General features: G+C 45.5%; 1 protein-coding gene across 1 annotated transcript in view; it reads left to right on the forward strand.

Annotated features, from left to right (window-relative positions):
* LOC119972134 (centrosome and spindle pole-associated protein 1) overlaps positions 1 to 15,981 on the forward strand; it is a 354,916-nt gene that overhangs the window by 151,192 nt on the left and 187,743 nt on the right. The window contains exon 12 of the mRNA XM_038808467.1: positions 13,979 to 14,036. Within this exon, the coding sequence (XP_038664395.1) occupies positions 13,979 to 14,036 (58 nt within the window). The remainder of the gene's footprint in view (positions 1 to 13,978; positions 14,037 to 15,981) is intronic.

The raw sequence follows: 15,981 nt of genomic DNA on the forward strand, positions 1-15,981 counted from the left end.
GGCCACCGTGCTGCCCTGTCTTTCTCATTCACAATTGGTCGATATCAAAATGCTTCAGTTGTCTTGTCTTTGAGTCTTCTTAGACTATTACCATGCTCTGTCAGGATTATGTAAGAATGTGGTCCTGCTTGTCTGATTACTTTAGCAATCCTTGACCATCCAGTTGATGTATCAGCTCATACCATATCGTCTGGCTCCAATTTAGATAGTTCTTTACTCACCTATCATAGTATTTATTTTGCATTTTTTCTGTTGCTGCGTCATATTGTGTATGGTTGCATTTGTTGCTTTGTCTTTCTAAAGTGCCTTCGGAACTGTGGTTCTTAAGGATCTGTTCATCAACAATAGCGCTGGTGATGCTTCATGACTAAGTGGTGTAGCTTTATGTGCCAATAGTGCTAAAAATGGATGTGAACAAGATTCTATTTCTTTCCTTAGTAGACCCTTCACAATCTGGACACCTTTTTCGGCCTTCCTGTTTGACTGCGGGTAGTGTGGACTAGAGGCTGTGTGCTGAAAATCGTGCTGAATCCCGTGATGAGGGAAAATTTTCTTTGTGTTCTTTATCACGCAAGCTGCACTCGAACTTGCAAGTTTGACCACCTCTGGATAGTTGATTCCTACTTTCTTCCAAGGATAATTTATTTGTTAGCTTGGCGTGATTTGCTGTTTTTGCTGTTGGTCCTCTAATTGCTAACCTGTTGCACACTTTTCTTGTACGTCTTGATTGATCCTAGGCCAGTACACCGATTCCCGAGCTCTCGTCTTGCACTTCTCATTGCCTAAATGGCCTCATGAATCTTCTCTTAAGATCATGGGTTGCAATGATTTTGGTATCACTATTCTATTGGTTCCGAGAACTAACCCATCAGCATAGCTAACCTCATTTCTTACGTTCCAGTAGCTAGAACATGATCCTCTAGACTACCCTTCACCTAGGTACCGGATCACCTTCTGTAGAGTCTCATCCTTCCATGTCTCTGAATGTATCAATCTTGACTTCTCATCCGAAACTGGTAATGTTTCCATGATCAAGTCAACTTTCTCCTATATGAATTCCATGATATCTGATTGCTCTTCATTCTTTGTTGCTCTGGATAAAGCATCAGCAACGACTAAATGTTTTCCTGGTACATACGTCAAGTTGAAATCATACCACTGAAGACGCATCATCATCCTCTGAGTCCGAGGTGACATTTCATTAGTTTTTTAAAATTATAGCTATCAAAGGCCTGTGGTATGTTTCCACCGTGAAAGTAGGTAGTCCATAGACATAATTATGGAACTTATCCAGTCCTGTTACCAGCCCAAGACACTTCTTCTCGATCAGGGCGTAATGTGGTTCAGTTGCAGTCATCGTACGCAATGCGTAAGCTATGGGTCTTCATATTGCATCTTCGTCCAGTTGCATCAACATTGCTCCCAGGCCGTTCTTTCTCGCATCAGTTGATATTTTTGTCTGCCTCTCCGGGTGAAAAATGACAATAAGGGTGTTGGCTTAAAGCCTTTTTTAAATCTTCCCACTCTTTGGTATGGTTCTCATCCCATTCAAACGAGCTGGAGAGGATGCAGCGACTGGGAGTGATTTCTTAGGTTTGTCGTCATAGATGCCAAGTTACTTATAAACTTTCCTATGAAGTTCACCATGCCTAATAGCCATAAGACTGCTTTCTTATCTCCGGGTTGAGGCATGTTCACAATGGCTTTAATTTTCTTGGGATCGGTCTGAACTCCCTTCGCTGAAAATTTGTCTCTCAGGAACATTATCTCTAACTGCTATCTGGCATTTTTCTTTGTTCAGCTTGAGCCCAAACTGCTTTATCCTAAACTGCTTTATCCTATTCATTACCTTCCATAGCCTTTTATTGTGTTCTTCCATTGTAGATGCTCGTGTGACAATGTCATCTATGTACACTCTGACTCCTAGTAGGTTTTCGCCAGTGTGCTCCATTGCCCTGTGGAACACTTCAGACGCTGATGTTATGCCAAACGGCATTTGTAGGAAACAATACCGACCAAATGGAGTACTGAATGTGCACAGTCTCGTGCTTTCTTGGTCTTGTTTTTATTGCCAGAATCCTCGCGATTCATCGAGCTTGCTAAAGATTGTAGCATTCGCCATCTTGCTAGTGATCTCCTCTCGTGCCAGTATTGGGTAATGCTCCCGTTTAATGTTCAGATTTAAATCTTTGGGATCCATACAGATGAAGTTCTCCATTCTTTTAGAAACACACCATCGAGCTAACTCATTCTGTTGGTTCCTCGACTCGCTCGATCACTCTCAGTCGCTGCATCCTCTCCAGCTCAAGCTTTGACCATTCTGTCAATGGCACTGGAACTCGTCTTAGTGGGTGAATTACAGGACTCGTATTTTCTTTTAATCGTATTTTATACTCGAATGGCAATGTATCTATTCCAGTAAATACTTCTGGGAATTTGGTGGTTATGGCTTCCAATGCCGAGCACTGGTTGCCTTTCATGCACACATGGTGTATACTCTTTGTACTAACTGTAATTTCTCGCACGCTTCAGCACCTAATAAAGACGTTTTGTTTGCTTGTACAATTGCAAACTTGATGAAAAATCTTTGTTGTTTGACTTCGATCTGCAGTTTGCAGGTTTCGAAGGTCGCTATTTTTTTTCTGTTATAGACTTTTAAATTATCGGTGTCTGCCTTCTATTACTGGTTTTAACGTTAATTTTTTTTTTTACATCGTTTTGATTTATTAGATTTGCTTTAGCGCCAGTATCCAAGTTCATATCAATTAGAGTTTTGTTGATTATTATCGGACTTTTCCAATCATCCGTATTTTTAACTATTGAGATTTCTTTTAAAGTTTTCACTATTTTCGATTCTTCATTGGCCTAGACTACACCCACAAAAATGTATCGTCTAGTCTCATATTTTCATCAACATATTGCTTGTTTTCAGTTAATTTATCTGTCACTGATATTTTTTTTATCTTCAGCATTTCATGGGTTTCATTAACCTTTGTCGCTTGTTGCATCTTACTGGACATGCATTGTTGCGCAAAATGGTTCTTTCTGCCACATTTGGCACATATTTTTCCATATGCAGGACATTTTTGTGGAGGGTGAGTCTTTCCACGCCTCTTACACGAAATGGTGGCTTCAACATCGACCACGTTTTGGTTGAACTGCGACACAGCATTAATGTTATCGCTGGAAGCTGCCATTTTCATGGAGATAAATCTCCGTTATTCTTTTCAATGTTGCTTTGCTTGCTTTGCACATTTTAATCGCATCAGCGAGCTTTAATTAGGATTCTTTGAACAGACGCTCATGAAGTTTATCACTCTGGAGGTCATACACGACCTGGTCTCTGACTAATGAATCATGTAGCTCTGCGAAGTTTTAACTTCAGATCCGTGACAAAGCTATCTATTTCTCCCGTTTTCTGCACACATTCAAAAAATATACCTTTCGAAGGTCTCGTTAGTTTGAGGGTTACAATGATGATCACATTGCTCTATTACCTTCTTACAGCTCTTTTTGTCCTCCTCCGTGTCAAATTGAAAAGAGTTAAACAATTCAATTGCCTAGGGACCCACAGTGGTTAATAGAAGTGCAATTTTATTCTTGTCTGAGGCATCTTGTAAGCCAAGAGCCTGTACTTACAGCATGAACTTCTGTCCAAAAACACGTCATTTTGCATCTACGTTACCCGATGTGCGCAGGTGTTGTGCAGTCTTCAAGCCTTCATCTTTTATCTGCCACGAGGTACACTATTTTCTTTGCAGTTGGTCTTTGGATTTTTTGATTTTCGCACAACGTTTTCTTTCTTCGATGTTTTCTGTTGAATTGATAAATCTAAATAGTCCTTTCTTTCTGACATCCATATTCTGGTACCATGTGATGTTCTTTGTTTGTTTCATATTAAGGTTGTAGTGTTGCTACCAAGAACATGCAAACTTGTACTAAATCAAAGTCAGTTAATTTACACTACACTGTAAATTGTGAATTCTTAAGTATGCCAAAAAAAGCTACGTATTGAATCAAATAACGACAATGCACAGAACTACTGAAAAAACATGACTGTCTCTAACCTCTCCACTAACTCACTTCAAGAATACACCAACCACCATGTGGCACATGCAATGTGCTCTTACTCCATCTAGCAGCTGGATGCTATAAGTACACACCATACTACATGATCATTCGTATATACAAAGATGATATACTATATATACAAAGGTGATATACTAGCTATCATACAGAACTAAAATTGTAATCCAACATATATATAGTTCACTTATAATTTTCAGCAATTTCTTCTCCCTTTATAAATTAATTAATCTCCGTTATTTTTGTTTACAGACATGCTGGTCCATTATAACTGCATAACTAACGAGATGTTCAGTATTAATTAGGAAATGCTTTATAACTTCCATTTTGCTTTATGTTTTGTGCAAATGTATTAGGGACCTGACTGGATAACTGAAATTGTGAAAAATGGCAAAGCTTTCTGAGTTTTTGATTTTTTTCCCCCTGTTTTTTTTAAAAAAGGGACCCTTGTAATAGGGGGATCCCCCACAGGGACCCCTGTAATAGGGAGATCCCACACAGGGACTCCTGTAATAGGGAGAGTGTCCACACGTGTTCCCCTGTAATAAAGGGACCACCCACAGTGTCCTTTATTAGAGGGACCCCCCACAGGGACCCCTTTAACAGTCACTTCGACTGTTCTGTGTGTAGCCGAAGAAGTGGTGTCAAGGAGCGGTTAAGCCCAAAACATTACATTATTGTTCCCGTCTCTCCCTCTCCATGAGGAGGACATGCAGGGGTAAAGAAGGATATCACAGCCAGCAGATTGATTCTGGGAGAAGTCAACTCAATCACCTCCACTGTACTGTGGGTAGCCAAAGAACCCTTCCAGTGACAAACAGGAGGAAAATCATTCAGCAGAGGCAGCAGCAGACTCATGTCATGTTCCTCTTGTGCAATGTGGGAATTCAGGGATCCCTCCGATGTCCCTGGCTTCTTCACGTGCAAGACGTGTGTCCGACTGCAGTTCCTGTTAGACTGCTTGATGGCTCTGGAGCTGCGGATGGATTTACTTTGGAGAACCACGATGCTGAGGAAGTTGTGCATAGCACGTTCAGTGATTTGGTCACACCGCAGTTAAAGATTGCTGAGGGAGATAGGAAATGGGTGACCACCAGACAGAGGAAGAGTAGGAAGACAGTGCAGAGATCCTCTGTGGTCATCTCCCTCCAAAATAGATATACTGTTTTGGATACTGTCGGGAAAGGTGGCTCACCAGGGGAATGTGGCAGCAGCCAGGTTCATGGCACTATGGCTGGCTCTGCTGCACAGGAGGGCAGAAAAAGAGTGGCAGAGCTATAGTGATAGGGGACTCGATGGTCAGGGGAATAGACAGGCGTTTCTGCAGACGCAAACAAGACTCCAGGATGGTTTGTTGCCCCCCCCCTGGCACAAAGGTTAAGGATGTCTCGGAGTGGTTGCAGGACATTCTGGAGCAGGTGGGTGAGCAGCCAGTTGTGGTGCATATAGGCACCAACGATATAGGTAAAAAATGTGATGAGGTGCTTCAAGCGGAATTTAGGGAGTTAGGAGTTAAACTAAAAAGTGGGACCTCAAAGGTAATAATCCCAGGATTGCTACCAGTGGCAAGTGCTAGTCAGAGTAGGAATGTCCGGATAGGTAGGTGAAACATGTCTTGAAAGTGGTGCAATTCCTAGGACATTGGAACCGCTTCAGGGGAAGGTAGGACTAGTACAAACCGGACAGTCTGCACTGGGTAGGACTGGAACCAATATCCTCGGGGGGGAGTGTTTGCTAGTGGCAATACTGAGGGGTATATATCCGAGGGTTCACCCACTGTCTATATAGGTAGAACTAAAAAATAAGAAGTGGGAGATCACTTTGATAGGATTGTACTTATTTAAAAAAAAAAATAATAATTTTTATTCAAATTTTCACAATATCAATATCAAAAAATACTAAGAAAAGAAAGAAAAACCCCCCCCCCCCCCCCCCCCCCCCCCCCCCCCCCCCCCCCCCCCCCTCCCCCGGGCTGCTGCTGGCCTTTTTCTACCGTTCCGCCAGGAAATCTAGGAATGGTTGCCACCTCCTGAAGAACCCCTACACTGATCCCCTTAGGGCAAAATTCACCCTCTCCAATTTAATAAACCCCGCCATATCGTTGATCCAGGCCTCCACGCTTGGGGGTGTCGCATCCTTCCACTGAAGAAGAATGATCCGCCGGGCTACTAGGGACGCAAAGGCCAGAACGCCGGCCTCTTTCTCCTCCTGCACTCCCAGCTCCTCTGCGTCAGCAGGAAATTGAGGAGCAAATATGTAAGGAGATTGCAGATGGCTGCAAGGGAAATAGGGTTGTATTAATATAATAGGACTCCCAACATTGACTGGGGCAGCCATAGCATTAGGGGCTTGGATGGAGATAAATATGTTGAGTGTATTCAGGAGGAATTTCTCATTCTGTATGTGGATGTGATAGTGAGGGATCACTTTGGACCAGTGATCATAATTCTATTAGTTTTAAGATAGCAATGGAGAATGATAGGTCTGACCGAAAAGTTAAAATTCTAAATTGGGGCAAGGCCAATTTTGATGGCATTAGACAGGAACTTTCAAAAGTTTTTTTTCTTTAAAAAACATTTTATTAAGGCGTTTATAATTTTATAATAAGAACAGCAAACAGTACAAATACAAATATAAACATAGTGCAAAGATCGCCTACCTCCCTCAAGTCCCACCTCCTCTAAACAATAATCTTACTCTTCCCCCCCCATCTCTGCTGACAGTTAGTTTTCTCCAAACGAGTCGATAAATGGCTGCCACCTCCGGGCGAACCCTAGCATTGACCTTCTTAGGTCGAACTTTATTTTCTCAAGTCTGAGAAACCAAGCCATGTCACTAACCCAGATCTCTGAATTTGGGGGCTTCAAGTCCCTCCACGCTAACAATATCTGGCTACCAAGGAGGCAAAGGCCAAGATGTCAGCCTCTCTCATCCCTGGACTCCCGGATCTTCCGATACTCTGAAACTCGCCACCTCTGGACTCGGCACCACCATTGTTTTTAACACCGTGGACATAACATCTGTGCCAAAATCCCCTAAGCTTCGGACATGCCCAAAACATATGGACATGGTTTACTAGCCCTCCCGAACATCTCGCACACCTGTCCTCTATCCCAAAAAACTTGTTCATCCAGGTCACCGTCATGCGTCCTCGGTGAACGACCTTAAACTGAATCAGGCTGAGCCTGGCACATGATGAGGACGTGTTGACTCTGTTTAACGCATGCGTCCAAAGACCTGCATCTATTTCCCCCCGAGCTCATCTTCCCATTTCCGTTTTAGCTCCTCTGTCTGCGTTTCCTCCATCTCCATGAGTTCTTTATAAATATCCAACTCGTTCCCCTCTCCCGCCCCTGTTCTGGAAACCACCCTGTCCTATATCCCCCGTAGCTGTAGGAGTGGAAAAGTCGAAACCTGCCTTGCCAAAAAATCCTGTGATATCTGAATCCATTTCCTGCTGGCAGTTCAAATGTCTCCTCTAAATCCTTCAAACAGGAGAAGCTCCCATCTCTAAATAGATTCCCCCATCCTCTCAATTCCTACTCTTTGCCATCTCCGAAACCCCTTATCCAGCCTTCCTGGTACAAACTGATGGTTAATACCGATTGGAGCTCAGACTGATGCTCTCTCCACTCTCATACGCTTCCCCCATTTGCAGCGCCAACCCACCCTCCCCTCGGCCCCACTCCAGCAACACTTCCTTCACTCGAGCAACACTTCCTTCGCTCGCGTGGTTTTACCCGCCCACACAAAATCCGAAATCTTGATTACTCGTTTAAAAAAGGCTCTTGGGATAAAGATGGAGAGGCACTGAAAAACAAACAGAAACCTCTGGAGGACCATCATTTTCATGGTCTGTACTCTCCCTGCCAGTGACAGAGGGAGCATGTCCCACCTTCGAAAGTCCTCCTTCATCTGTTCTACTAGCTGGGTCAAATTTAGTTGACGTAACAGCCCCCAGTCCCGTGCCACCTGGATTTCCAAATAACGAAAGCTCCCTCCCACCACTCTGAACGGCAGCTCTCCCAATCTCCTCTCCTGCCCTCTTGCCCGGATCGCAAACATCTTGCTTTTCCCCATATTCAATTTGTACCCCGAAAACCGGCCAAATTCCCCTAAAATCCTCATAATCTGTCCCATCCCCCTAACGGGTCGGAAATATACAGGAGCAGGTCGTGGGCGTATAGGGAGACCTTGTGTTCTACCCCCCCTCGGACCAACCCCTTCCAGTCCCTTGAAGCTCTTAGCGCCATTGCCAGTGGCTCTATGGCCAAAGAAAACAGCAGTGGGGAGAGGGGGCATCTCTTCCTAGTCCGCCGCTGCAATTTAAAATAGTCCGACGTCAACTGATTCGTTCGGACACTCGCCACCCGTGCCTGGTACAACAACCGGACCAGATCAATAAAGCCCCACCCAAACCCGAACCGCCCCAACACCTTCCACAATTAGTTCCATTCCACCCGGTCGAAGGCTTTTTCTGCGTCCATCGCGACCACCACTTCAACATCCCTCCCCTCTGAGGGCATCATGATCACGTTTAGGAGCCTTCTAATGTTGGCCGTTAGCTGTCTGCCCTTAACAAATCCTGTCTGGTCCTCCCCTATCACCTCTGGGACACAATCTTCTATCCTTGAGGCCAAGATTTTAGCCAACAGTTTGGCATCAACATTCAATAGGGAGATTGGTCCGTATGACCCGAATAGCTCGGGGTCCTTCTCCCGCTTCAGGATCAGTGAGATTGAGGCCTGTATCAAAGGAAGAGCCCCCATTCCCATGCCGCATTAAATGTCCTCACCAGCAGTGGGCCCAACATCTCAGAGAATATTTTGTAAAATTCCACTGGGTAACCGTCCGCTCCTGGGGCCTTAGCGGACTGCATGGCCTCTAGCCCCTCTGATATTTCTTCAATCCCGATCGGGGCTCCCAGCCCATCCACCAACCCTTCCTCCACCCTCGGAAACTCCAGCCCTCTCAGAAGCTGCCTCATCCCTTCCACCCCAGCTGGGGGTTCCGACTCAGACAGCCGGCTGTAAAACTCCTTAAACGCCCCGTTCGCCCCTGCTGGGTCCAAGACCGTGTTTCCAGCTCTGTCCTTCACTCTACCTATCTCCCTGGCCGCTTCCCTTTTCCTTAGCTGGTGTGCAAGCATTCTACTGGCCTCTTCATACTCTTATATCGCCCCCCCCCTTGCCTTCCTCAGCTGCTCCACCGCTTTCCCCGTAGACAACAGACCAAACTCCATCTGTAGCTTCCGCCGCTCCATCAATAACCCTGCCTCTGGGCCCTCCGCGTGTCTCCTGTCTACCTGGAATATTTCTCCAACCAACCTATCTATCTCTGCTCTCTCCACCTTCCTCCTGTGGGCCTGTATCGATATTAGCTCCCCTCTAACCACTGCCTTCCCAAACCATTGCTGCCGAGACTTCCCCTGTGTCGTTTATTTGCAGATAGTTCTGGATGGACTCCCTCACACACCCGCACACCCCCTCGTCCGCTAACAGTCCTACATTTAATCTCCATTGCGATCGCTGGCCCCTCTCGTTGCACACCTGTAAATCCACCCAATGTGGGGCATGGTCCGACACAGCAATCGCCAAATAGTTGGTACCAGCCACCCCCGCAGTAGAGCCCTGTTCAGGATAAAAAAATCGATCCGGGAGTATACTTTATGTACATGCGAAAAGAAAGAAAACTCCTTCGTTCTTGGCCGACCAAACCTCCATGGGTCTACCCCACTCATCTGCTCCATGAACCCCTTTAGTTCTTTCGCCATTGCTGGCACCCTCCCTGTCTTTGAGCTCGACTGATCCAACCTTGGATCAATGACCATATTAAAGGTCCCCCCCCCATGATCAGCTTGTATGAATCTAGGTCTGGGATCTTCCCTAACACCCGTCCCATAAACTCTGCATCATCCCAATTTAGTGCGTAGACATTCACGAGCACCAGTGGTGTCCCTCCAGCTTCCCGCTGACCGTGGTATACCTCCCCCCATATCCGCAATTATTTTCCCTGCCTCAAATGACACCCGTTTATTAATCAGGATCGAGTCCAAGCCCGAGTGAAGTACCTGCCCGACCCACCCCTTCCTCAATCTGATCTGATCTGTTACCGTCAGGTGTGCCTCCTGAGGCATTGCCATGCCCGCCTTCAATCCCCTCAAATGTGTGAACATGCGAGCCCTCTTAACTGGCCCATTCAGCCCTCTAACGTACCACGTGATCAGCCTGACCGGGAGGCAGCCCTCCCCTCGCCAGCTGTTCAACCATCACAATTCTTGACCAGCCTCTAGCTCGCGCCCCTGCAAGTCCGCTCTTTGGCACCCTCCGTCCTCAACCTCCCATTTGTCTACCAGCAACAATCCCTCCCCTGTCAGCAGAGCAATTCCCCCCCCCATTAACAGCACAACAATTCCAACCCCTTCAGCAAACGTATCATCTGCTCACCCCCGCCTTGCGCTTCCGTGACAAACATATTCAAAAAACACTGTTCCAACCAAACACAAAGAAGATTCATCCACCCTTCCCCGACCAGCCCCAGGTTAACTTACAAAACTGAGCAACAGCCCAAGAATCAATATAAAAAACATTTCACATACAGTTCAAAAGCGAGAATAACTTTTTAACAAGATCGATACAGCATTACCCATCCCAAGAGTTCAGTGTCCTCAGTCACCTGGCAGCCCTTTACTTTTAATAAAGTCCATTGCCTTGTCCGGCGACTCAAAATAGAGTTCCTGATCTTCAAAAGTTATTCAAACGAACTGGATATAGCAGCCCAAAGTTCACCGTCTTCTTGAAAAGGGCCGATTTTACTCGGTTGAATTTTACTCTTTTGGCCAGATCCGCACCCAGGTCCTGGTAGATGCGCAGCATGCTGTTCTCCCACTTGCAGCTCCGTGTCTGCTTGGCCCATTGCAGAATCTGTTCCTTATCCAGGAACCGGTGCATTCTCACCACCAACGCCCTTGGTGGCTCGTTTACACGCGGTCGCCTCGCAAGCATACTATGCGCTCCATACACTTCCAAGGGTCGAGCAAACGTCCCATCACCCTTTAACTTCTCGTGCATATTCACCACATAGGCCCTTGCGTTCGTTCCCTCGCAGCCCTCAGGGAGGCCGATGATCCTCGCTTTCTGTCGACGGGATCTGTTTTCCAGGCCCTCCACCTTTTCTTGCAGCCTTTTCTGCTGATCCCTCATCAGCCCCACCTGTAACTCCACCTGTTAGTTGTTCCTCGTGCTCGACCACCTTCTCAACCTTCTGGATCGCCTGACCTTCGGCTTCCAGCCCCTGCTGCACCTGTTCGATCAATGCCTTGATCGGGTCTAGACCTTCCTCCTTTTGTTTGGTGAAACCCTCCTGAATAAATTTCACTAGCTACTCCATTGACCACTGGGCAGCTGAGCCAGTACCCTGCACCTCCGCCATTTTTTCTGTGCTGTGGGTTTTACACGTGCCTACTCTGCTCGATTTTTCCTTCTTATAAGACCAGTTCTGGTCAACGTCTCCATATACTGGTGTGGGATTTCTCCTCACTGTCCCATCCACTCTCGATTTTTCAAATAAATTTCGAAAAAAGTCAGGGAAAAAGGTCCGTCACGAGCGGGAGCTACCAGACGTGTGACCTCCTACTCCATGGCCGCCACTGGAACCAGGAACTTTCAAAAGTTGATTGGGGGAATTTGTTAGCAGACAAAAGGACAGTTGGTAAGTGGGAGGCTTTCAAAAGTGTGTTAACCAGGGTTCAGGGTAAGCACATTCCTTTTCGAGTGAAGGGCGAGGCTGGTAAAAGTAGGGAACCCTGGATGACTTGGAATATTGATGCCCTGGTCAAAAATAAGAAGGAAGCATATGACATACATAGGCAACTGGGATCAAGTGGATCCCTTGAAGAGTATAGAGGTTGTCGTAGTAGAGTTAAGAGAGAAATCAGGAGGGCAAAAAGGGGACATGCGATTGCTTTGGCAGATAAGGCAAAGGAGAATACAAAGAGCTTTTACAAATACATAAAGAGTAACAAGGGAGAGAGTAGGGCCTCTTGAGGACCTACAAGGTCACCTATGTGTGGATCTACAAGAGATGGGTGAGATCCTAAATGAATATTTCTCATCGGTATTTACTGTTCAGAAAGGGAACATGGAGAAATGAATAGTGATGTCTTGAGGAGTGTAAATATTACAGAAAAGGAGGTGCTGGAAGTCTTAAAGCGCATCAAGGTAGATAAATCCCCAGGACCTGATGAAATGTATACCAGGACATTGTGGGAGGCTAGGGAGGAAATTGCGGGTTCCCTAGTAGAGATATTTGAATCGTCGACAGCCACAAGTGAGGTGCCTGAAAATTGGAGGATAGCAAATGCCTTTGTTCAAGTAGGGCCACAGAGAAAAGCCTGGGAATTACAGACCGGTGAGCCTAACGTCTGTATAAAAGCAAATTACTGCGGATGCTGGAATCTGAAACCAAAAGAGAAAATGCTGGAAAATCTCAGCAGGCCTGGCAGCATCTGTAGGGAGAGAAAGGGTCATCTGGACTTGAAACGTTAGCTCTTTTCTTTTGTGTGAACAGCTCTCTATCTTCAGACAGGGTTCCCTTCTCTAGGGGAGGGGGTCTGTGAGTGGAGGGGGTTCCTTTAGGCAGGGTCTCCCTATTACACGGATCCCTGTGGCGGTTCCCCTATTACAGGGGTTGAGGGATGGTGGTGGGGGGGTACAGCTGGGGTCACCCGTACCTGGGAGGGTGGGGTGGGGCGGGGCTTTGGGGCCGATTTACGGTGGGGAGGGGGTTTGGGGGGATGGTGGGCCAGCCATGGGACCTCGCTATTTGGTCACCGGCTCAAGATGGCAGCCTGAAAGCGGGGTCTCTGGGCATTCCTCGTATTGCACGCAATGCATAAATTTGCATGGCGTGGAACATTGAATTGCATTCTGCTTTACGACCACAAGGGGATTGTTTTACTGGTGCAGTTCAGCTTCGTGGAATAACATTGGGCTGGATTCTCCGTTACTGGGACTATGTCTCCACGCCGGCGTCAAAACTGTGGAGTTTCACGCCAGAAAACCTGCCATGAAAGGGCCACATATTCCTCGCATTGCAGGGGGCTACCAGGAGTCCGGCGTAGATCTAGCAGCTTTTGCTGCAGATATGGGCCCCCGCACTTCCGGGTCGGAGGCCGCGCATGCAAATGAGGGCAGCCACCAGCCACCATAAAAATAAACCCCCCCTTCGATCGACCGAGCGCTCGACCCTCAACGCCTGCACAAACATTTCCCGGCCGCCTATAAGGCTCCGTCTGCTCTCCTCCGATCGGCCCGCCCCCGAACAGGATGGCTGCGGACTCCAGTATCACGACCGGCTGGACCACATTAGATCCATGCCGTCGGGACTTCGGCCATTCGGGGGTGGAGAATGGAGGAGCGGGCCTCTGGCAATTACCCTAGGAATGTCCTACCAAGTACGCCACTTTACAGGGCCCGCAGAATTGGGGAATCGGCGCCGGTCCCGATTCCGTGCGGGGAAAGTAGATTCTCCGTCCCTGCGCCGGCCGCGATTTTGGAGTTGGGGTGCGGAGAATCCAGCCCTGGGTCTCCCAAACGAAGAATCCCGCCCAATATTCCTGGAAGAGGTTGATGTAAACTTGGCGAGTGTTCTCACTTCTGATTGCTGTCCAGTGACCTGGAAGTGTATGCACAAATGTTGATCAGTCCAGTTAAGTTTAATTGTGTTGCGTTTCAGGATAAGGTAATCTGATAATTTTCAGTGTCTGGCTCAGGCTACTACTGCTTTTGGAATTATACACAAGCATGGGATGCTTTCCCTGGAGAAAGGTAAGTGTAGAAAATTGGAGGCGAAACATACTACTAGTTTAATATTCATTGCCTTTCTGCCACAGGGAAAAAGAGCTTGAGCTCAGAGTTGCTGCTTCAGGAGCTGTAGACCCAGAGAAGGAAGTAAGAACTTAATCGTTTATGTATGTATTGTTAAATAGAGTTTTCAAAATTCTGTACCTTCAGAATGGGTATGACTTTTTTTTGATAGTTCTTGGGGTCAGTGAACACCTGTTTGTCACCTACAGTGGTGAGTCATTTTATCCCATTAACAATGTCCTGTTACTAACTTTCAGACAGGAGAGGAAATGAGAATTTATCTTGGCGATAGTTGCATTATAATTGATGATTAATCAGTTTCTGTTTGTAAGCATGGTGCACAGCAGATTCATACTGTATTGCAGTTGGAGATTATGCATGAAGAATCTAACTATAACAGAGTTCTAAATGAAATTGGACATGTACTTGAAATATGAATCCAAAGCTCTGAGGAAAGAAAACAGTGGAGTTGGGAGATGCAAACTAATATGCTACAATGCCACCACTGTTGGGCGGGTGCAATTAGTGTGCCAAGTTTAGAAGTTTACATATGCTGTTTGAATAATAGTATAATTTTTAATAGGAAGAAGAGTGCATCAGTCATTTCTTTAATTCTGCTCTGCTTTTAAGAAAGATCATGGTTGATGCGTACCTCAACTCTCCTTATTTACCTGCCGTAGCTCCATGTCCCTTGATGTCCCTGCCTAACAAAATTATATCTTAGTCTAAACTCCCGTTGTTCTACCATCCACAGTCTTTTGGAACAGAAAATTCCAGATATTTACTACCCTTTTGTGAACAAGTGTTTCCTGATTTTTATTCTTGAATGGCTGAGTTCTAATTTTAAGATTATTTCTTTTAACTTGATTTCCTCATCTGAGATGATCATTTCTCCATCAACTCTATTGAATCCTTTTAATAACTTAATTGAATCACCCCTCAAATTTCTATACTGAAAGAAATGCAAGAAAAACTTGTGCTACCTGCCGTCATAGTATAATATTCTTGTGCATTCGTGTGCATTGTGCGTGTCCTCCAAGGTCAGTATATATTTTCTGAGTAGTGCCCAAACCTGAATGCAGTACTCCAGATGCAGCCTAACCGTGGCAGGATAAAACTGAAGCATTACTACTTCCCATTTTTAATGTGTGTCTCAGTAAAGGCCAACATTCATTTGTCAATCCACCTATCTACCAGCTTTACATGAGTTATGGACTTGCCTTCCAAAGCTCTTTTCACTTGTGCAGTTCCTATTTTCTTACCAGTTATAGGAACAGATGTAGACCATTGAGCCTATTCCGCCATTCGTGTCTGATCTGCAACCCAACTCATCTTTGCCCCATAACCATAAACGGCTATGGTTAACAAAAATCTATCAAGCTCCAGATTTAAAATTAATAATTTAACGCGTATCAATTGTCATTTGTAGTGTAGTTCCAAACCACTATCACCCATTGTGTGAAGGAGTGTATCCTAATTTGACTCCTGAAAGAGCTGGTTCTTTTTAGACTATGTCCCATCGTCCTAGACTCCTTAAGTTGCAGAAATAGCAAAAATGTATTCACTCCATCTGTTCCCCAATGTCTTGAAAACTTCATTCAAATCACCCCGTAAACTTTTAAATTGGAGGAAATATAATCTTAAGGATGTATAATTCCGCCTTGTATTTTAACACTTGAGTCCATGTATCATTTTGGTAAATCGTGTTACAATCTCTCCAATGCCAATATATCTTTCCAAAGACACTCCCAGTGTGGCCTAATCAAGACTTTGTATAACCGTTGATTAACTTCGACCTCCTTATATTTTAGTCCTCTAGATATAAAGGACATCATTAATTTGCCTTTTAGATTATTTTCTGCACCTGTTCATGACATTTAAATGATCTATGCACCTGGACCCCAAAATATTTTTGCCTCTCCAATGTTTCCAGCCTGCCATCATTTAGAAAGTATTTTGTTCTATCTTCATGTGACCATGCCTTTGTTTATGTAAATACATGAGTAGGATGGGAATAGAGGGATACGGA

Source organism: Scyliorhinus canicula, chromosome 10 (genome assembly GCF_902713615.1).
Source record: "Scyliorhinus canicula chromosome 10, sScyCan1.1, whole genome shotgun sequence".
NCBI classification, from domain to species: Eukaryota; Metazoa; Chordata; class Chondrichthyes; order Carcharhiniformes; family Scyliorhinidae; genus Scyliorhinus; species Scyliorhinus canicula.